Below are 22,801 nucleotides of genomic sequence, written 5' to 3' on the forward strand. Positions count from 1 at the left end.
AAGTGAGAACCTGAAAGGACCTTAGCCTGAAAGGCCATCCTGGGCCATCTCCAGTCATATCTAGTCACTGGACCCAGATGGATCTGGAGGAGAAACCTTCTCCCTCCCTCAAATCAAAGGCAACTGCAAATCATGGCATCATCTCCCTGATGTCATGGTACTCTTCAAGAAGGAAGGACAAACACAAGGCCTGATCTAGCTCTAGCAGCCCAAAGACATTGAGGAAAAGCTGATACATTTTTGTTGTTTAATTAAATTCCAAAGCTAAAGTTTGTAGACTATGTTTAAATTAAATCTAGAGAACAGTCTTTGCAGCCCCACCCCCCAACGTATCTGACATCTGGGCAATGTGTTTAAAACTGCAAAAATAAGGTAGGCTTTTTTTTTTTGGTCTTTTAAGACACTTTAATCAGGGCTTTTACATCATAGCCTTAAATGTAATCACTTTTTCAGGATTTCAGTGATTTGTTTAACATTGTAAAAGCTTTTTTTATGAGTAATGTTTGTGAAGGGTGCGAGAGAAATACAGCTCTTTTGATTTGTAAAGTATTAACTCTCTCCAGAATCTAAAAGGTGAAAAAAAGCAGGACAAAAAAAAGAGGTGAGTATGATTTTTTTACTTTGGAAAACTGTGTTAATTAGGCAGTCCAGCTTTTTGTAATCTGTTAACTGGTTTGGAAGTGGCCAGAACCCCACTCCTGTGTTTCAACAGGAACATAAGCCACCTGTATGTCTCCTAAAAAATATTGTAATCACTTAAAACATCGAAATGGAGTTGTTTTTTTTAAAAGGATTTGTCCCACAAACGTCTTCCTTTATTGGGACTAAGAATAGACAATGCAAGTTTCTACCTTCTTTTGGGAGAATGAGAGATTTTCTTGTATTATGTAAATCTGGTAAACAGTTGTTATCACCCATGTTGTTAGAAAAGCAATTTTTCTTACAATCTAGATGTCATTAAATTAAGAATTGTACTGTCAGGAAAAAAAAATGAATGTGTTAGGAAGCTTTTAGGTCATTCCATCTGACCATGTGTTGTAATATTCTGAAGTACTGTAATTTAAGAAATCATAAACTTTCAAGTTTTGTCTATATTTAAAAGTAAGTTTTAGCTAAAATTATTTGGTTATCACTTATGAAAATTATGGGTTTGCTAACAAAGATATTTGGAGTTATTGTTTTAATCAAATATTTATAAAGGTATTTTTATGAATGTTGGTGTTCTTATAGGAAAAGCTGGGAGAATGACTATTTGAATGAAATGAGGTAAGAGTCTCTTGACTCAACCTCCCTACCTGGCTGACTTTAAGCCTGATTCAACGCAATTGGCTATCTAACATAACTTCTGCCTGGAATTAACATGAAGTTAGGGAAACATTGTTCCCTTACTACAGTTATGTCCCTATTCTTTTATGGCAAATTTCTATAATCAAAAAGTTTTATAAGTGGAATATGAAATATATCAAATAATAGATGGATACTGGAACATCTCTGAGTTACTATAAGAAGACTAGCTATATATTCCTACATAAGTTAGGGTCCTTTAGTTCCTCACGGGGAATGTATGGGGATAATTAAGTCAAAGACTTATGAAACCAGGATTCGATTCTGTTATTTAGTTACTCTCTCAGTTCTGTTACAATTAGTTAATTTTAGAAGAATGGCCTGTGGTCTACCTTGTAAATGCCTTAAAAGAAACAGCCACTTTAATTGTGGGTTACGTATTTGAATATGGCTAGAAGTTGGAAATGTTTTTAACTTGGTATGCATTGTTTTAAAATTGATTACTCAATATATTTATGTATACTATGCCTGAACCTTTTGTTACAATTGTAATTAATCTGGCAACTTTTAAATGAATTCATTTATGTACTGGAGTACATCTTCTTATGAAAATAAATTCTGTTATTAATTCCTTAGTGGAATTTCATCCTCCTAATGGGAGAATGAATGAATTATGTGAAGTACAAAAACTGGTAAAGAGAAGTATAAAAACTGGGTTCTAATTTTTGTTTTTATTTGAGTTTCTTAGCTATATCAACATGACAATTAGCCAACCTAAAAATGTAAGTTCCATGGCATAAAAGGTTCCAATTTCGATTTTATAATAATAGAGACAAAAGGGTTGAGTTAACTTTCATTATTTGACCTGCTTATTGGCAAAGTAATTTAAAACTGTGTTGAGATCAATTTTGTAGGAGATTTTTAACAAAGAAAGAAGATCTCTATAAAGAGTCTAATAAGATAGTCAGCTGGAAACTGCTTAAACCATACTCAGACCAGATAACTTCATCAGATGGTGTCCAGACTGACGTATGAGATAAGACTTCTGAGCCTTAATGGACAATTTCATTCATTGTTCACTTTTTCCCTGTGTGTCTTTTATCTGTATGGTCTACTTACTAAAAGGCAACTGCCCCCTTTTGATTTTGTCAATGCAATTTCTCCCCTTCCCCTCCCACCATATTGTTACCCATCATAAGTCCCAAAACTCTTGACAAAGTGTTGGCCATATCAGTTAGTGATTCATTGAGGAGGATATTCCTTTCATTAGAATAAGATGGGGGAATGTGGAAAATGATTTTTAATAATCATTATCTTGGAGATTAGCTTATCCCAGCCCCCTTCTTCTAAAGTCCTGACTTTAAGTTCAGTTTTTCTTCAGAAAGACATTACCGATAGTGAGATTGCATTGACTCTTCTTATCCTGGTCAGCCTGCACCCAAGCTCACTAGTAATTTCATCTAAATTAGGGAACCCCCATTGTGTTCTGCTCAGTCTTGAGTGGAGACAGATTCCTCTGTCTATATAGCCCAAGGCTAGGAGTGGTCTGGTATGGCTGGGAGCAGTCTGGTATAGAGATATTTTTACATTCCGGGGTGAAATGATGGTGGAGTGGCATGTTGAAATCATATATAAAATGTGAAGCCTAATCCCCAAGAGAGCCCAGTTCTAACCTGGCTCCCTTAGGAGTCCAGTTCTAAACCACAGCTCCCATGCATGCCTGTCACCCACTTTGAGAGAAATAAACAATTGACTCAGACAAACTAATTCTGTTTGTCTTTCTTACACCAAACACAAACACAAAGTTGACACATATGTGCATGTCTATACATACATATATACAAACATTTAAACATATATGTGCATGTTTGTGTGTAATATCAACATATTTTATCTTTTCATACTGTAATAATTCAGATTTGTTCTCTGGTATGAAGAGAGGACCAAAAAATTTTACACAGATTTTCCAGATCGTGGCAGTGCTGTGGAAGGGATAACTGTATAATCAATGAATATTGCCCTTACTCCTGGAAAGGGGATGTTGTTTTATTGTCCATGTCTCCATTCACCATACCTGTAACTTTCCAAACCAAATCATGCTTCTCTGGCCACTACTTCCCTGTGTCTATTGTTTCCTCCAAGAAGAATTTAAGCGTTTTTAAGGACAGGGACTATCTTTGTATTTGCAATTGTATTCCTACTGTTCAGCACACTGCTTTAATAAGTGCCCTTAATATGTTTTATATTCATTCTTACCCTCAGTATTTCTAAAGGCCAAGTGCTGTTGTGCTCCTTCCCTGTCCTTTAGAACTGGATAACACCTGTTTTCCTCCAGAGGTTGAGAGTAGCGGTTTAGACATTGCTGCAAGGAGAGTCTAGGAGGCCACTGCAGTGAGACCTATTCTACCCCCTACTCAGGGGTACCCTTCTGAACAATACTTTACTTTCTGTGCTTGGCTTTCTTCAGTTCCTGGGCTGACCTCATGGACTAGTCAGGAAGTGGTGCTGAGCTGAGGGAGACAAAGGCTGTAGAACATTTGAATTGGGTCTCTTCTCCACCTTTCCCTCAGTCATTCTGCGGGTTGCACGTTCAACCCAATTAAACAGTTATCACCAGCATCACACTTCTAGCACCCTCCCTTCTCTGCAATCTTCTCCCTTGGGCTCTCTGTGACATTATTTTTACTGCTGCATAATTACCTTCCTCTTGATCTTCAGGACTGTTTGATTCATGAGTCTCAACCAGCCCATAAACCAGCCCAAACCAGTTTGCTTTAACTCCAAAAGGCAATGTCCGAAATAGAGGGCTGCAACAAGCCAGCACAGATATAAGCAATAAATGAGACATCAGCAACAGGAATGCCAAGAATTTGATTTGCTTTTGAACTAGATTTCAGTTACTATTTCTAGAAGAATCACCTTGAGAAGAGTTCATTCCCTTTTCCTCCTCTAATCACCATTTTTGTTTCACTTGGGGCCATTTGCTAGTGTACTTGGGGTAGAGGAAAAGAAGCTGCGTCCTAAGTTACCTCTCACTCCCTGGTGAGTTCCAAGGATTCTGTCCTTAAACAAATCCCCTAAGCTGCAAAAAAACTGTGAACTACATTGGTGGAAGCATTACCCCACCAATGAAATTACAGATACTTAAAGTAATACTCAAGTCCCTCTAAGTGTAATTCTCCTTTTATGTAAAATAGAAGGCAATATTTGAATATTTCTGCCTCCTCTCCATTATCCATTATTATCACGTCTTCAGTGATACCTGCCTGAAGTCCTATCACTCTTTAATCATCCTCCTGCCCCCAAATAGTTTTTAAAGCTCCTTTTGTTGTCCTAAGTAAGCGTTATCTAGCCTGATATTACTCCTACTGGAATTCTATTTTTTTGGTTCATCCTCAGTTAACTCCCCTCATTTTCATCTTCTACATACATCTTTTAAAAATCTAAGTTGGTCAGTGAGTTCCCTGTGGATAATGTGTTATCCTTCACCCTCTCTTCTTTTACTCCTGTCTCAAAAGGATGAGGTAGCCCTTTCTGCCAAAGCTAAATCCTTTATTGCCTACTCCTCTCATTCACTCTCAGAACCTGCCCCTTTAATTATTCCTTTCTCTTTCCCTAATTGTCAGCTTTTCCTTATATACTGGTTGTTTCTCTGCTACTTAGGAATATGCCCAGATCTTCCTCAATCATAAAATTTAAAAAACAAAAACTTTTATCATGCCCTCAAATTATAATTCCATATCCTAGTAGAACTTCTAGACAAAGCCATTTATACTCATTGCTTCTGCATTTTCACCTCCTACTCACTTCTCAATGCCCTACAGTCTGGCTTTCCATGTCTTCCACTCAACTGAAACTGATCCCTCCAATGTCTTTTCTCAGTACTCATATCCTTGTTGACATCTCTGTAGTATTTGACACAGCTGATCACCTCTGTCTACTGAGATTGTCTTCCCTGAGTTTTTCCTCACACTGCTCTATTGTAGTTTTCCTATCTGTCAAGCTGATTCTTTTTGGTCTCTTTTTCAGGTTGATACCCAAGTTTCACAGGTTTCTGTACTCCAACAAAGGTATACCACAGGGCTCTATCCTGGGCTATTTTTTCTTCTCTTTTCTGAAGATTTTCTCTTTCTATACTCTCTCTTTTCATTATCTTATCAGCTGCTACATCTTTGCAGATGGTTCTCAAATCTCTATATTCAGACGTTATTTGAGCTCTAGTCTTGTACTGCAAACTTCCTGCTTTATATACTCACTGGGAAGTCTTATAGGCATCTCAAAGTCGATAGGTCTAAAACAGGACTAATTACATATATGTATGTGTGTGTGTGTATTATTGAGCTAGAAAAATAACAATTCATTTGGAAAAACAAAAAATGAAGAATATCAAAGGAATTAATAAAAATGTAAAGGAAGACAGTCTATCAGTACTAGATGGTAATTATCAAAATTAACTAGTAATGGCTAAAAAAAAAGAATGGTGGATCACTGGAATAGAATAGATAAACTACACAGCAGTTAAAAAATGTTGGGAAAACTGGAAAGCAGTCTGGCAGAAAGTAGGTATAGACCAATATCTTACACCATTTACCAAGATAAGGTCAAAATGGATACACAACCTGGACATAAAAGATGATATCCTAAGCAAATTACAAGAACATAGTACCTTTCAGATTTATAGACAGAAGACTTTATGAATTAACATGATATAAGGAGCATTATGAGATATAAAACAGATAATTGTGATTACATTAAAGTTTTTGTACAAATAAAAGCAATGTTTCCAAAATTAGAAGGAAAGCAGAAAACTGGGGTGGAAATTTTATAGACGGTTTTTTGGATAAAGACCTCGTATCTCAACTATATAGAGAGCTTTGTCAAATTTATGAAAATATTAATAATTCCCTAATTGATAAATGGTCAAAGGATATGAACTGGCAGCTTTTGGAAGAATATAGTCATATGAAAAAATTCCCTAAATCACTATTGATTAGAGAAATGCAAATTAAAACAATTTTGAACTACCATCTCACACCTATCAGATTGGTTAAAATGACAGGAAAAAATGACAAATGTTGGGGAGCATGTGGAAAAATTAGGACACTAATATTCTCTTGATGGAACTGTGAAATGATCCAACCATTTTGGAGAGCAATCTGGAATTATGCCTAAAAAGTTATAAAACTGTGAATGTCCTTTGACTCAACAATATCACTATTAGGTCACAAGGTGATCAGGGGAAAAGTATAAGAGCCTATATGTTTTAAAATATTTCTATCAGCTTTCTTTGTGGTGGTAAAGAACTAGAAATTGAAGGGAGGCCCATTAATTGGGGAATGGCTGAATAAATTGTGGTCTAATAAATTGTGCTGTAAGAAATGATGAGCAGTGTGAGTTTTAGAAAAATATGGAAAGACTTGCATGAAAACATCAAAAATAAAATGAGCAGAATCAAGACAATGCTGTATACAGTAATAGCAATACTGCTTGAATAGTAACTGTAAATGACTAAGCTATTCTGAATAATATGAATATTCAAATTGACCACAAAGGACATAAGAAGGAAAATACTATCCATCTCCAGAGAAAGAGCTGATATATGAACACACGTATTGTATGGTTTCACATACATATCTGTGTCGTATGTTGGCCTTCTCTAGTGTGGCGTTGGGAGGGAAGGAGGGAGACAGCTCGGAATTCAAAACATATCAAAAAAATTTTTAATTGGCAAAGATGGAAAACTACCCCCCCAAAATTATTTATGTTTTCCCTTAAACTCATTCCTCCTCCTAATTTCAATATTTCTGATGAGGGTACCTCCACTTTTTCCAGTTACCGCAGTTATCAACTTTGAATCCATTAGAACATGTAGGTATTGAAAAAGTAAAAAATATCAATAAAATTTATTTTTTACAAAAGACTATTCAGTCCCTCTTGATGTAACTTCCCCTTTAGAACCCTGGATTATAAAATTCTATCTAACCCTTCTTTGAACTTTTTGAAATTCAATCTTCCAAAGTCTGTGGAAACCACGAACCTAAGACTACCATTTTCCTTATTTTTTTTAGATAACAAGATAACTTACATTACACACTATCTGATAAATGATTATTAAATTGAACTGTCAAATCTATCTGAAACTCCAAGATATCAAAGTCATTTTGAATAATACTTTTTAAACAAGTTCTTTTTTTTCCCAAAGCACATTAAGAAAAAGAATTCTCCTTGCTTCCTCCTCCTTCTTAAGGAGACTTCTTAATTGCTCTTAAATATTTAAGGCAAGTCGATTATTTCTTAGCTGCTTTCTTTTTATGTACAAAAGGCATTTCAGCAGATGTCTAGATATTTGAAGTTTCCCATCACTCCTATGGATTGTCTCCATGAAGGATTTGTGATGTGCTTCAGTAACTTAACATCTAATTTCTCTTTCTGACTACATGGTTTATAACACTCTCCTACCACAACATCCCATCTTTCATTCCACTTATCTTTGCCCAAATGCTCTCTAGTTGATGCTTCCTAAATGAAAGTCTGTTGCTCTAAGTTAGAGGTTCTTAACCTAAGTTTTCATGGAGTTGAATTTTTTAAAAAGTATTAGTACTATTTAATATTTGGTTTTGGTTTAAAATTATAATAACTGCATGCAATGTAATTAGTTTCCTCTATAATTCTATGATATAACATATTTTATTCATGCATTTAAAAGCATTATTCTGAAAATAGGTCCAAAATCTTCACCAGACCACTACTGGCTAGTTGCCCCAAACACCACGTTTTTAAAAAGCTCAAGAATATTTGGACCTCTTATTTTTTTACCACGTAAAATTCAATCTCCTTTGACTGGCTTTCCAGACCTTCATAATCTGGATGTAGCCTCCCTATCCACCTTCACACATCACTACTATTTATTATAAACTCTCTACTCCAATTATGCCAATTCTCTCACTTTCCCACAAAATAGTTCAAAACTTTGATGAATCCTTGACCTCATCAATACCAAAAACAGCAAGTCATCCATGCCTTCTCATGCTGGGCAGCTCTTGTCCAACTGCTCCTGAAATGGACCAAATGGACCAGAATCATAACCACAGCATTATCTGGGACTCCTGACACCTTCTCATTGCATGTTTCCAATCAGTTGCCAGAATTTGCTGTTTCTAACTTCACAATATTTCTCCCATCCATCCCCTTCTCTCCACTCACAGAGTAACAGCCTTCGCTCAGGTCCTAACCAACTCTAATCTAGATTATTGCCACAGCTTCCTTTTCAGTCTCCCTGACTCAAGTCCATCCTTCTGTCTCATAGAGTCACTTTCTTCCCTTAAGGTATAGTTTGAACACTTTCTGCATATCTGTTAACACCAAATAATAATGCTCTCCCATCCAAATTACCTTGCATTAAACTACTTTACATAAATGCATATTTGTACACTTTAAGCTGCACATATGTACTTGTTGCCTACCCTTTTAAAACACAAATTCCTTGTAAATAGGGACGATTTTCTTTTGCACTGACCCCTCACAGTGCCTAGAACATAGAGCTTGTTTAGCACTTGTTTAGAAGCAGCCAGGTGGCTCAGTGGATAGAGCACCAGCCCTACGGTAAGGAGGACCTGAGCTCAATTTTAGCCTCAGACACATACTAGCCATGTGACCCTGGGCAAGTCACTTAACCCCTGTTGGCCTCAGTTCCTCATCTATAGAATGAGACAATGGAAAAGGAAATGGCAAACCACTCCAATATCTTTGCCAAGAAAACCTGAAACACAGTCATGGAAGAACTGGACATGACTGAAATGACTCAACAACAACAAATACCTGTTTTGATTGGATGATTGTTCCTACCCAGGGTGCAGTGCTTTTCTTTCCTTTTCCTAATCCTTCTCATTCTTCAGGTGCAAGTTAGATCTCAACTCTTGGAAACACATTAACCAGTAAGTGTCCTTGGACCATAAACCTAGAGCTTTAAAAACCTAAGGAGATCTTTTACTCCAATCCCTTCTTTTTACATAAAGAATCTGGCAACAAAGGAATTAAGCTAACATTGCTGGGGGGTGGCTAATTATTACCTGGTTAGCGGAGGACAGAGAGGTAATAATTAGTAAGATCAGAATTTACGTTTAGGTCCCCCATTCCATGTCCTTTGCCTTTTCCATTCTATTGATTTTTTCACACTCTTCAAACTTATATAGCCCTCACAATGTACATTGTACAATTTAACATGTATGTATGTGCTGTTCTGGATTTTTCACCATGGTTTCACATATGTTAATTTTATCTCCTTAACAAATTCTTAGCTCCTCGAAATCTACTTTTTATTGTTAACTGACAAAACTGACCATCCTGTTTGCTGACTATCTTAACAACTGAGGTCAAGGATGGATCTGGTTTTTTGTTCTTTAGAGTGAAAAGTATGCTCAAAGTAGAAACTGTAAAAAATGGACATAAGATCATTTTTAACTACCAACTATTGCTCAGAAATATAATTTGATCAAGTTTGGTTTTCCAAACTCCACTTCATATTGAGGGGATTCTATTCTTCCTCAGCTACCATTAAAAGGAGCTGAGCTGTTTGCAAACTGGAAACACATAAGGCACTTAGAGACCATTCAATGGTTAAGAAAAGTTTGCTTAGCCATAACACAGAGAAACACGAATACTACAGCACTTAGCTTGGGTTGATGGTAGCTGCCCTTCATTTCCAATGGAGTCTGGGGGGCAGGGCAGAATGTGTTGACTTCACTGGCTTAGAGAATATCTGCCAAATCTTAAGGGCCCAATTCCATGTGGGTAACCTTTTTGATGTCCTTAGGTGACAAAGAAACTTTGTCAACATAGCTAGAGATGACAAAGTCAAGGGAGGGGCAGCTTCAGTGTTCCTGGATCAATCAAAGCTCCTTGCCAATTTTGTAACCTTTCAGGAAAAAAACAAAGAACAGCTCAAACTGGCTGACCATGCCGGTTTAGGCCAGAGTATACAATTAGTTCAATACAAAGGCATTTACTGAAGTGGAATAGCAAGAAAAGTAGAGATAAATTATTTTCTCCATAAATCTGGAGCAAGCCCTACCCTAACTACACATAGTATCAATGGAAAAAGTGCACATACATGGAGAAGGGAATAAACATTTATATGGTGCCTATTATGTGCCACTCATTGTTCTATATGCTTGACAAATACTGTTACTTCATTCTTGAAACACCCCTGGGAAGTAGATGTTATTGTGTCACTTTAAAAGGAATTGGTTTGGCTCCTTTCTTCTTTGCCCAGATTAGCATAGACATTTTTAATGCCATTGTAATCTGGTATGGAATTTCATTTATGTACATACATTAACGACTTGATTTGTGATTTGTGATCTGCCTGTAACTTAAAGTCTTAGAGGGGACACTGAGAAGTTAATGTGTCAAAGAAAGGACCCAGATCCAGGTCTTCCTCACTTCAAGGCTGGCTCTCCCTCCACTACAGCATACAGCCTTTTCTTGGTTGCACCTGGTGATCTCTTGAAATTCTACAGAAAAAGGCACAAATATTCCACTGATATTTGTATCAGTAATAAGTTAACACTTTTATGTAAAATTTAAATTATGGATAATACAGAAGAAGAGGTCACTAGGTTGGATAAAGTATGTTAAGTCTGAGTCGTAATTCAGCAAATATTTATTGAATTTCTACTATGTATGTAACTAGGCTAGGCACTGGGAAAAAATTCCTGCCTTCAAGGAGCTTACAATCTAATGGGCAGGAGGAACTCTGCTGTAGCTTTAATAGCTACAATAATCAATAATTTCCAGGTCATCTTGGGATCAGAAGGACGATTGAAGGCTCTGTTGCCTCTGATATCAAATACAAACTCCTCCTCCACTTGGGTGTCCTCCTCCTCCTCCCCCTCCTCCTTTTCTTCTTCTTCTTCTTCTTCTTCTCTCTCTCTCTCTCTCTCTCTCTCTCTCTCTCTCTCTCTCTCTCTCTCACACACACACACACACACACACACACACACACACGATTCCATCTCCTGAATCTATGCCTTTTTAGGTTGTCTCTCATTTGGAAGGCATACCCTCTTCTCAGAATAGCTAGTTTCCTCTAAAGTTCAGTTTAAATGTTACTTCCTATATTATGTCTTTCCTCATCCTCATTTCTAACCCCCAGATGCTCCGTTAGATTGTATGCTCCTTGCAGGTAGGGACCGTCTTTTGCTTCTTTTTGTACCCTTAGCATTTGGCATAGTGACAGGCTCGTTGTAGGTGTTTAATAAATGGTTATTAATTGATTGGCGCCCCCATCAAAATCACTTTATAGTTACCATATACGTAATTTGTATCTTTTCATAAGTAAATGTTGTTTCCCTCAATAGAATATAAGCTACTTGAGGGCAGAGATTGTTTTTGTCTATATCTCTAGCACCTCAAAGTATGGCACAGTATAAGCACTAAATTAATTAATAATTGCTAAGATTCATATTGTGTTTTAAGGTCTACAAAGAGTTTTGCATATGCTAATTAATTTGATCCTCACAATAACCCTCTGAGGTGGGTGCTTTTATCACCCGCATGTTACAGATGAGGAAACGGAGCTGCGGAGGGAGCAAATGACTTGCCTGATGTCACACAGCTTGTGTCTGAAGTAAAATTCGAACTCAGGTCTCCTGACTACAAGTCCTTTGCTTTACCAACTGTGTCACTTAACTGTCTATTGATTAATTAACAATGCTTATTAATTACCTACGATAGTAATAATACTGCTTATCAACTTGGTTGATTATTTCAAACTTATCCCATATACTACTTGTTCATAACACAGTTACTTGCATGTTGTCTCCCCCATTAGACTGTGAGCTCCTAGAACTGGGACTCTCTTTTACCTTTTGTTGTAAGCCTAGCACTTAGCACAGTGCCTGACATAAAGTAGGTGCTCAATAAACTGACTGACCAATTATTAATAAATTATTATAAATTAATACTATGTATTAACATAGTAATCAATGCTTATTGATTGCTTAATTGAATCATCTGCTTAGGATCATGTAAGTAATCTTGTGGTCTGATATTACCAGAAAAGAGTAGGTTAATATTCTTTTAAGAATATCAATCAGGTTTCCTAATAATATTAAAAGAATGCATAATTGAGTAAGCTGAAATTTAACAAATAGGGATGAATATAAAAATCTCATACCTGGGTCCCAAAAATTAGTATCACAAGAAATTGGAAAGACATATAGCTAGAGGGTAGGTTGTGCGAAAAAAGATCTAATGGTTTTAAGGGACTACAATCTCAAGATGAGTCAACAATGTGATGCAACAGCCAAAAAGCCTAGTATGATCTTAGGTTGAATTAAAACAAATATTAATTTAAGCATTATTTGTTCATCAATAGGCTGCTAGGTGGTGCAGTCATTGGAGTGCAGGACCTGGAATCAGGAAAAGCAGTGTTTGAATATTGCTTCAGATACTTACTAGTTATGTGACACCGGGCATTAAGACAGATCTGGTACAACATCAGAGTGTAAAGCACAGGTTCCCAAGTGAGCAATACCACACCCTGTGGGCTACTGGAAGGATCCAGTAGAACAGTAGTAGCCTCAGATGCAACTGGCAGGGGGTGTTGAATAAATATTAGGGGGTGGTGGAAGCATAAAGAAAGAAGAGAAGATGGGAAAATTTTGAAAAACCATTCATACATGCTTCATCTGTTGTATAACACAGTTGAAGTCATAGTGATTACATTATTTTCCAACTCATCAGTGGTCAAGTCTGCTGACAGGTCTTAACAAGCAAGTGTTGGCAGGCAGGCATGTCCTGCATTGTTGGGAAGTCCATCATGCATTGGCAGGAATATGTGAATGTAATGACTTATTTACAACATGATACTATACAGTTACATGATGCAATATTGATTCACCAAAATTTCAATGCAGGAAAAAACTATAAATTTACAATAGATTATTAAATTTTAAGATGCATCTTTTTTTAAAAAAAAATTGTATTTTTTTGAAATGATGCAAATTTTAAAAAAAAACATTAAAGGGTTAAAAAAGTAGATTTCCAGAAGAGTGCTGAGTAATTTTTTTGAGAAGAGGGTGGTAGGCCAAATAAGTTTGAAAACTTCTAGAAAAAAATCGTAAGACCAAAAAGTTTGAAAATTTCTGCATTTTTTTTAGCAGGGGAGGGAAAGGGGCAGGAAACCAACTGCAAACACAGAGAGCATCAAAACAACCAGATTTTGCTGGTGAAAGATAAGCAGAATAAAGGTAGAAATGATCCTAGGTGGGTAGAAAACAATGACCTTGCCTCCTTAGCTTATCTTCTGTCTCAAATAATTTTTACGAAAAACTGTAAATATCTAACCTTAAATTAGATAATTATCTGGAACAGAGGATTTTGTTCTCCAGACTATGAGTAAAAAGGTTTTATTTTAGCCCAAAGCCTTTCTTCCATTCATTGTACTGGCTTTGACTAAAGAGTTACCCTCCTATCCTTATCGGGGAGAGTTGCTAGCTTCTATATCCTAGCAGACTGGAGCTGAAATAGATTGGATGGCCCAGAAGAGAGGAGTCTAGATGCTAGTACTAGGGAGCAATGATCAAGAGATGCTATGTACTCAGCAGCAAAGCTCAGGTGACCCTAAACAGGAGACACCCTGTTTTCCAGAGTTAAGGCCCAGAAAACAAGCTGTGCTCTGTGCTTGACATGACAACAATCCTTTGTGCTCATCCTCTTGCAAAATCACTTAATTACGGTATTTCTTTGGCCAGCGCCAGGTATTTTCTGAGTTCAGCCAAGCAATGGACAAGCTTGGACAAGTACCATGTTCTGGTCACTAAGCCCTGCTATGGATCAAACTTGTCTCACTGTTACTGTTACCCAATATCCCTAATGAGCAAGTTTGACCATGTCCCTTTCCTATTCAACAAATTCCAGCTGCTTCCTAGAATCACATATCATATTATGCGTCTGGCTTTCAAAACCGTTCCCAACCTGATCTCTTTCCACTTTTCCAGTTTTCTTATATTCTACTCTCATGTACTCTGTGATCCCAGAGACACTTTCTGTAATGTTATGCAGGGTGGGACTTTTTTACTGTTTTCCTTTTTGGACCACTGAAGTAATCAAATGCCTTTGATTAAGTCTTACTAGGTGCTAAGCCCCAGCCCACACTCTTTTGCTAATTAGTTGTGAAGCCTTGGGGCCCTGAACAAGGTATATAAACTCAGAGGTTAGTGTTTCATTTGGGGCTCTCACTTACTGGAAGAGTGTTGGAGTGGAGACTCTGGGTAGCCCCTCCCCATCCCAGCCCTGAAGAAAACCCAGATATTGGTGCTTCTCTTTTTGGTAACTATGTATGTGATATCTTGATCAGACAAAACCTGTCTGTTGAACTGTGTTACATGCTCTGTTGATATTTTCTGTTTGTAATTTCTATTTGTATTTGCCCTGAAGTTCAGGGTGCTGGCTCTCCCCCTGAACTAAGTGAATGATATATGTATATTTAATTAAAGTAAGATTGCCAACCCTTTGAAGTTGCTTTACTTAGAAAAGCAGATCAAAGAACCTGTGCTGGCAGTTCTTGTTGCTGGTCTTGTTGGGTCTTACACCTCAGCAGCAGCTACTAGCTGCATTGTTACCTCCTTGCTGTTCCTCCAACAAAATATTCCATATTCTCACTTGAGCCTTTTCACTGGCTATCCCCTCATGCCTGGAATGTTCTCCTTCCTCTCTTCTGCCTCCTGGCTTCCTTCAAATCTCAGGTAAAATTCCATCTTCTTCAAGAAACCTTTCTTGGTCCTTCCTTCTGAGGAACATTACCTTACTCTGTCAATTCCTTCAACACAAGTCTTAATACAACATGGGCCATCCCTGAGTTCAGTGATTCCTGCTTCAATTTGAACCAGGGCTCCAGGATCAGCTACAAACCCAAAGAGGAGGCAGCTTAGTAAGTATAGCACCTTCATTTCAGGGGCTATACTCATCTTCCTCAAAAGTTTTCTTTTTCTTTTTTCCTACCACGTAAAGTTAAAACTCATTTGCCTGGCATTTAAAGACTCTTTTAAAGCCTGGTAAGCTCACCTGCCAAACTATGAACAACTCTGACAATCTCTTCCCCCTTTCCCCCTGTTTTTCTCTTATTCTTAGGTTCCTTCTCCTAACTCCATCACTGGGCATTAAAAAAAAAGTCTTTTGGACTGCTGCCAAATACAGGCTAAGTTAGGCAGTATGCTGTTCTTAGGAATGAAATCCTCCCAGTTTCCTGAGTAACAAAATTCTTTCAAGTTGATTAGAAAAAACCTTCTGAAAGAGAGGCAGGGAAGGAATACCCTTAGAAAGTACTGAGTGCCTCAGATGGTCTTTATGCTCCTAAACCACATATCTTTACAGCTGAAAAGTACCTTGAATACTGCGACTTCTATATCCCCTTAATGCTTTCAGCTGAGTTCCACCCCGCCCCCACCAGCACTTAGCACAGTGCCAGGCACCCAGAAAGCTGTTAAAAAATATTTTTTGATTGACTGAAGGGACTTTCCCCTCGGGACCTGACACTGAACTTTGTCTCAGACCTCTTTACCACTCTTATCAGGTGATTTGTATTGCACAATTATTCGTATTTAAGTCCTACACTTCTATTAGCCTAGATTCAAGGGCAGGGTCTTGGGTAAACTTTGTGTCTACCCCCAACAGTGTTCTGAATACAATAAATGTTTAAATAGGCTTACTGAATTGAATGGTCATTTAGTAAAATTCTAAGATTTCTACAATTCTCTCAATTTTATATTTATCTCATTCAAAAGTTTAATTTAATCCTTTGCCCAGTTCTACTTTGAGTCAGACTGCATTAATAAACACAAGAACCAACGAACAAGAGCTGAGCTAGGACATTGACTAGGTCTGGTAACAAGGGGCTTTCACGTGCATTCGATCATCACAACAACCCTATGATGAAGGCAAGACAGGTATTGTTAACCCCATTTCAAAGATGGAGAAATTGAGTTTCAAAGCCATTATTGGGACTTGAACTCAGACCCAGACCTTTTTGACTCCAAGATGAGTGTTCTCTGTACTAAATACATACTTTTCCACCAAGTCACACGGCTTCTCACTACAAACATCTCAACATGTTTATGGCAGTACGTTCAGGTTTGCTCCTAGTGCGGGAACTCTGAATTTACTAGTCTCTGCTCCCTCTTCCAAACTATCTTTACTTACAATCTACCAGAGCAAACTAGGAATACAAATTCTGGCCTGTAGCCCCTAAGTCCCCGCGGCTCCTCTCACACTCTCCCCTCCCCCCAAACCCCGCAGGCACTGATACAGCCCGCAAAAACGGTTTGCCTCCCTCCCTCTGCCATTAAAATTCAGGATCCACAATCCAAGAGAGAACTGCCACCGATTGGTGGCAAGGAGGAAAGTGGCGCACAGGGTGAGATGCCAGCTGATTTCTCTCTTTCTAGTTGGGTCTGGAGAGTACTGGAGTTGCGTTATTCTTCACCCTCACTAGCGCCACAAGAGTTGGTAAAAGCTCTAACCAGAAGCCTTTGCATTTAAGATTTTGCACTCCTGCTGCCTAATCCCTGAACGGCCTAATTAGTCTTTCCCAGGAGTTGGAGAGAAGAGTGGGACTCAACGAGATCAAGCCACAGGATTATGGGGTCTCAAAAGTTAGAGAGAAGCTTCCATTACGGATCCTCCTCCAGCTGTTGTTGCGCAGATCTTTAATCAGTACCCCAACTCGGCAGAGAGCTGCAGGTCTGAAAAAATCCCTAGGGCAATCCCTCATCCTCCTCCCTTCCTCCCGGTCCAGTTCTCCAGTCCTCCTTTCAACAGGTTAGACGCAACCTCAGCCCCCGAATCAGAGCCAAAGAGAGGGTAGGTACAATCGAACGGTCAAAAAACCCTGCTGGCCGAACTGACCTGAGATTCCTCCGCCCACCACGATAACATCGTATTTGTTGCTCATGGTGCACGCTCACTCAGCGCGCCTGTGACCACAGCTGTTTCTGCGTCTGTCTTGACCCCTGGCTCAAATTTCTCTCCACTAGGTCTCTTGGGCTCCGTGCCCTCGGCCTTATATAGAGCTGCTCCAAAGGGTTCAGAAACTGCTCCGCCTGCTGATACGCCAAGCGCTGGGGGAGGAGAAGTGGGTTTAGTAGGAGGGAAGTGGTGCCGCGGCCACCGCCCCTTATTCCCTCCCCTCCTATCCCAACCCCAAATCTGCGCCGGTAGTCCAAAAACCACCCTCATCCTCACTCTCCCCCAGCACACGCACACACCCCAATGCTTCTTGGTATCAGGCTAGAGGAAGGGGTACTCGGACCTGGGTGAACAAAAGAGGTCAGTTGGAGCTACGCGAAGCAGGAAAGGAAGCCGCGAGGGTTGAATGATTTCAACTTTAATGCCCAGTTAACCCTGGTCCACTTGGCATGTCCTTCAGTGTAGTCAGTAGTCTATTGAGGTCGGGGGACGGGAAAAGAAGCGGAGAAAAACTTAAAAGAATGGGGAAGCCTAACCGTAATAGGACTGTATCGGTTTGCCTCCAGCTGTGCGTAGCGTAGAGACAGAAGGTGGAAAGTGACCGGTTGTAAACTCCAAAGTCCTCCTAACATCTCTCTCCCCGCTCCTTATTTATTTCTACATCCCAACTTTTCACTCCTAATTCTCTCCTGAAATCCAGTGTCATCAACTTTCTCTTGTACATTTCCTGAATATCCCCAAAGATCAAACTCAAAATGCTGAAGCAGTTCATTATCCTCTGCCTCCCCATCTACCCATCTTCCAAATTTCTCTCTTTTCCTTGGCGCAACTCTCATTTTGTCAGGCACTTAAGTTTATAAGTTCAGGGTTATCCTCAATTCTTCCCTCTTCCCTATTTGCAGTTTGGTCTTTTTTTCAGTCCCGTCTGACTCCTCCTGACTGTTTTGGAGATTTTCTTGGCAAAGGTATTAGAGTGGCTTGCCATGTTCTTCTCCAGCTCATTTTACAGATGAGCAAAGTGAGGCAAATAGGGTTTAGTGACTTGCCCAGGGTCACATAGCCAGTAAGTGTTTAAGGCTGGATTTGAACTCCTGCAAATGAGTCTTCCTGACTCCAGGCCCCAGCCTCTATCCACAGTGACACCTAGCTGTTCTAGCTCCCCTACTTATACCCACCCAGATCTAATCAGGTATTTATTTTTAACCACACACTATGACTCAAATCTTGCTTGCCCAGCCAACCTCCCCTCAAATTCATCACCTTGGGCTTGGAGTCCTGCTAAGTGGCCTGTCTTTCCCATCTGTCACCATCTCCAATTTATGTGCCAAAAGAGCCTTCCTAAGGCTTGTCTGACCCTAGTGCTCCCTCCCTCCAAAATCCTTAGCAGTAAATCACTGCCAATAAAAGATGACAGGAAAATAGACATTTATGAAGTGTCTATTATGTGCCTATTAACTCTGGGGGTAGAATGAAAGGACTGGATCTGTGATTTCATTTGGTATAGGTAACGCCTAGGTGTTGAAATTTCTTCTATCAAGGCAGTTTGACACCTCTGCCAATTACAGTTTTAGGGAGCTGTGGGAAGTTAAATTAATAGTCAAGTTAAACTGGGGCAGCTAGGTGGTGCAGTGGATAGAGTGCAGGGCTTTGAGTCAGAAAGACTCATCTCCTTTAGTTCAAACATGGCCTCAGACAGTTCCTACTTGTGTCACCCTGGGCACATCTCAACCCAATTTGCCTCAGTTTCCTCATCCGTAAAATGAGCTGGAGAAGGAAATGTCTAACCACTCCGGTATGTTTGCCAAGAAAACCCCAGATGGGTTCACAGTCAGACACAACTGAAAAATGACTAAACAAAAGAAGTTAAACTAACTGTCTAGGTATCATAAAGCCAGTAGGTGTCAGAGGTAGTATTGGAACTCAGGTTCCTAATTCCAGGGGCATCTCTCTGTCTACTATATTACATTTCCTATAATAGCTGATGGCGTGTGATGAAAAAGATGACCTCATTTGGTCATATAGCCCCATGAAGTAGGTGCTATTATTATGCCCATCTCATAGATGATGAAAACGAGTCTGAGAGGGGTTGACGTGCCCATATCATAACGATGTTAGGTGTTCCAGGTAGGATTAGAAGCAAAGTCGTCTTGATTTCAAGAGGAGTGTTGAAACTATCTATAAAAAATAAACAAACTCCTCAACCTGATGTTCCAGTCCATCACTATAACCTTGTTCCCATTGACCTTTCTAGCCTTACTTTCATCAACTCTGTACTTTAGACAAAGAAGAAAAATGACACCAAACTTGACAGTTATGATCCACCCCTGTGCTTTTGCACACACTGTACACTAGTCTTGGAATGTACTTACTACCTGTTTATTTCTACTTGGTAGAATAGATATCTGTTTTCAAGGCTTAGTTTGGATGCAACCTCCTCCCAGAAACCTCTTATCTCCCTACTCCTCAGTATTTCTTCCCTCCTTGGTTTTACTGGTGCTATACACCTCTCTGTTCTATACTTATATAATAGAAGATAAAATCTCTGAAGGAAGGGATTTCCTTTTTTCCTTCCTTCCTTCCTTCCTTCCTTCCTTCCTTCCTTCCTTCCTTCCTTCCTTCCTTCCTCCCTTCTTTCCTTCTCTCTGTTTCTTTCTCTTTGTACTTCTCCCTTCCTTCCTTCTTTTGTTCTTCCTTTCTTTTTCTTTCTTTCTTTCCTTCTTTTTCTTTCTCTCTTTCTCTCTTTTGTCCTTCCTCCTTTTCTCCTTTCTTTCCTTTATTCTTCCTTTCTTCTCTGTAATCCCATGACTTAGCACAGCAACTTCTTAATAAATATCCATTGAATGTAGTAGAAGATCCAGCTCCAATGTCATCACCTCAAGAAGCCTTCCCTGAACACCCAGTATAGCAACAGCCTTCCTTCACCTAGAACTTTGTTTTGTAGCTAAGTCTAGTATTTCATATTATTTGTAATTGTGTTTTTCACCCTACATTAAGGCAGTGGCCATGTTTTCTCTAATTTTTTTTTCTTTCTGGTCACCTAGCATGGTGCTCTGTATAAGTACAATAGGTGTCTAATAAATAGAGGCAGCTAAGTGGCACAGTGAATAGAATACCAGGCCCAGAATCAGAAAGACATAAATTCAAGTCCAGCCTCAGTCATTAGCTGTGTGACTCTGGGTAAGTCAGTTAACCTCTCTTTGCCTCAGTTTCCTCAACTGTGAAAACGAGGATTATAATTGCACCTACTTTGAAGGGTCGTTTTGAGTACCAAATGAGATAAAATTTGTAAAGTATGTAACACAGTGCCTGACACATAGTAGGTGCTGTATAAGTGCTTATTCTTTCCCCCTTTTTACTACATCCCCTTATTTAAGATGTATGAATTTAATGAATAAATGAATAAGCATGTCCCTGATGGTTTGGTTCAATCTTGCTAAAGAATGTGTAGCAATCTACCAGACTTAACATCTAAAACACAATGTGAACCCTTAGAAACACACAGCAAAACCAAGAATGAGACCTGAGGATTTTAATATACTTAGCTCAGCCTTCAGGGATTATATAGAGATGGGTTGTGACCATCCCCTAGCCATTTCAAAAAGCAGTGGCAGAGAAATACAAGGCTACCAATAGACTAGGAAGAGCAGAGGGTAGCAGTTGAACATATAGAATCTTGAGATTTAGAATTGGTAGGGATCTTAGACATCATTTAGCCTAACTTCCTCATCTTAGGGTAGCTGAGGCCCGAGAAAGGAGAAGTTAAGTTACTAGCACAAGGTAACAGATCTGAGATTCAAACCCAGACTCTGTTCTGCCCTAAACTTAGTACTTCTTTCAATATGTCATATAGCCTTCATATCACTTGATAACCTTGTCAGCCTTCTCTCCTTTACCCAAATATCCCTCAGGCTGAGGACTGCTCATTTATGCTATCTCCTCTTCCTGACTTCCCAATTACTATCAAGAATATTATCATCTTCCTAGTCACCCAAGCTTCCCTCATGGTCAACGTGCCATCCGGGACTCCTCAATCTCTCCCACTGCCTACATCCAATCTATTGCTAAGTGTTGTCGATGCTGCCTTCATTATATCTCAGGTATATGACCCTTTTTCTCCTCTTATGCTGCCAACACCCTAGTACAGGCCCTCAACATCTCATACCTAATGCAGTAGCCTTCTGGTTGGTGTCCCTTCCTCAAGTCTCTCGCCACTCCAATCCATCCTTCAGTATATCAGAGTGAGCTCCTTAACAGAGTGATCTTCCTGAAGAGGTCTGACCATGCCATTGCCCTATTCAATAAACTCCAGTGGATCCCTCATATCTATAGGGTCAAATGCAAAATCCTGTTTGGCCTTTAAAGATTTTTATCACCTGCCAATAACTTATCTTTTCATCTTCATTGGGCATCACTCCCCTCTATGTACTCTATGGTTCAGACATTGGCCTCCTTGCAGCTCCTTAAACAAGACACTCCCTCTTTCATGTCTGGATATTTTCCCTGGCTGTCCTTCACATCTGGAATTACACCCTACTCATCTTCACCTTTTGGTTCCCTGGCTTCCTTCAAGTCTCAGCTAAAATCCCACCTTCTTCAAGAAGCTTTTCCTTCTACTTTTTAATGCAGTCTTTCCTCTGAGATTATCTCCAATTTATCCTGTATAGATCTTGTGTGTACGTAGTTGTTTGCTTGTTGCCTCCCTGTTAGACTGTAAGCTTCTTGAGGGCAAGGTCTTTTTTTTAACCTTTCTTTATATGCCCAGTGCTTACCCTAGAACATAATAGGTGTTTAATAATAATACTTGTTAACTTCATTTCACTTGACCTCTGGGTGAGGAGAGAGGTAGTGTTAGTACCAGCAGGAGAGGCTGCTGTGGATACTTGATCTCCCCATCCAGGCTTCCAAGTGACCATGGTGCTTATGTCTCTTTTTTCCTGATCTTAGAACAGTGAGTATCAGAGATAGATGAAGAAGCTTATGACGACTTAAACTTCAAAAGTTTGGAAGAGCCAAAGGAAGTCCAATAGGAGGTTACGATAGTCAACTGGCAGCCTCACAAGCTGGGCCTGTGTAGGAACCAGCTATTAGGTCCACATTGCTTGAACTAGAAAGTAGCAAATCAACCTGGTAGCTGAAACAGTATGTCCTACAAGCAAAAGACCGATTCATCCGTTGGCTATGCCACACTTAGAAGTGAACCCTTCTCAGGGACTGAGGTATATAAAGAAAAGAACGTTCCTCATTTCAGAAGAATAGGTTTGTGCTTCAGCCTTTGCTGTGCCTTCTCAGCAAATATCTATTTGAAAAAGTTTATAGCATTCAGTCATTTGTCAGTTGTGTCTGATTCTTCATGACCCCTTTGGGGTTTTCTTGGCAAAGATACTGGAGTGGTTGTCCATTTCCTTCTTCAGCTCATGTTATAGATGAGGAAACTGAGGCAAACTGGGTTAAGTGACTTGCCCAGGGTCATACTATGTATATGAAGTCAAATATGAACTCAGGAAGATGAGACTTCCTAACTCTAGGCTGGGTGCTTGATCCACTGCACCAC

The 22,801-nt window shown here is 39.2% G+C and overlaps 1 protein-coding gene across 1 annotated transcript in view; it reads right to left on the reverse strand.

The window, feature by feature from the left end:
- The window catches only part of LOC118836143 (amine oxidase [flavin-containing] B), a 152,594-nt gene extending 135,271 nt beyond the window's left edge, over nt 1-17,323 (reverse strand). Inside the window, exon 1 of the mRNA XM_036743496.1 lies at nt 17,191-17,323. Coding sequence (XP_036599391.1) covers nt 17,191-17,236 — 46 coding nt within the window. The 5' untranslated portion in view covers nt 17,237-17,323. The remainder of the gene's footprint in view (nt 1-17,190) is intronic.
- Between the last annotated feature and the right edge of the window lie 5,478 nt (nt 17,324-22,801).

This window comes from Trichosurus vulpecula, chromosome 2 (assembly GCF_011100635.1).
Source record: "Trichosurus vulpecula isolate mTriVul1 chromosome 2, mTriVul1.pri, whole genome shotgun sequence".
Lineage (NCBI taxonomy): Eukaryota > Metazoa > Chordata > Mammalia > Diprotodontia > Phalangeridae > Trichosurus > Trichosurus vulpecula.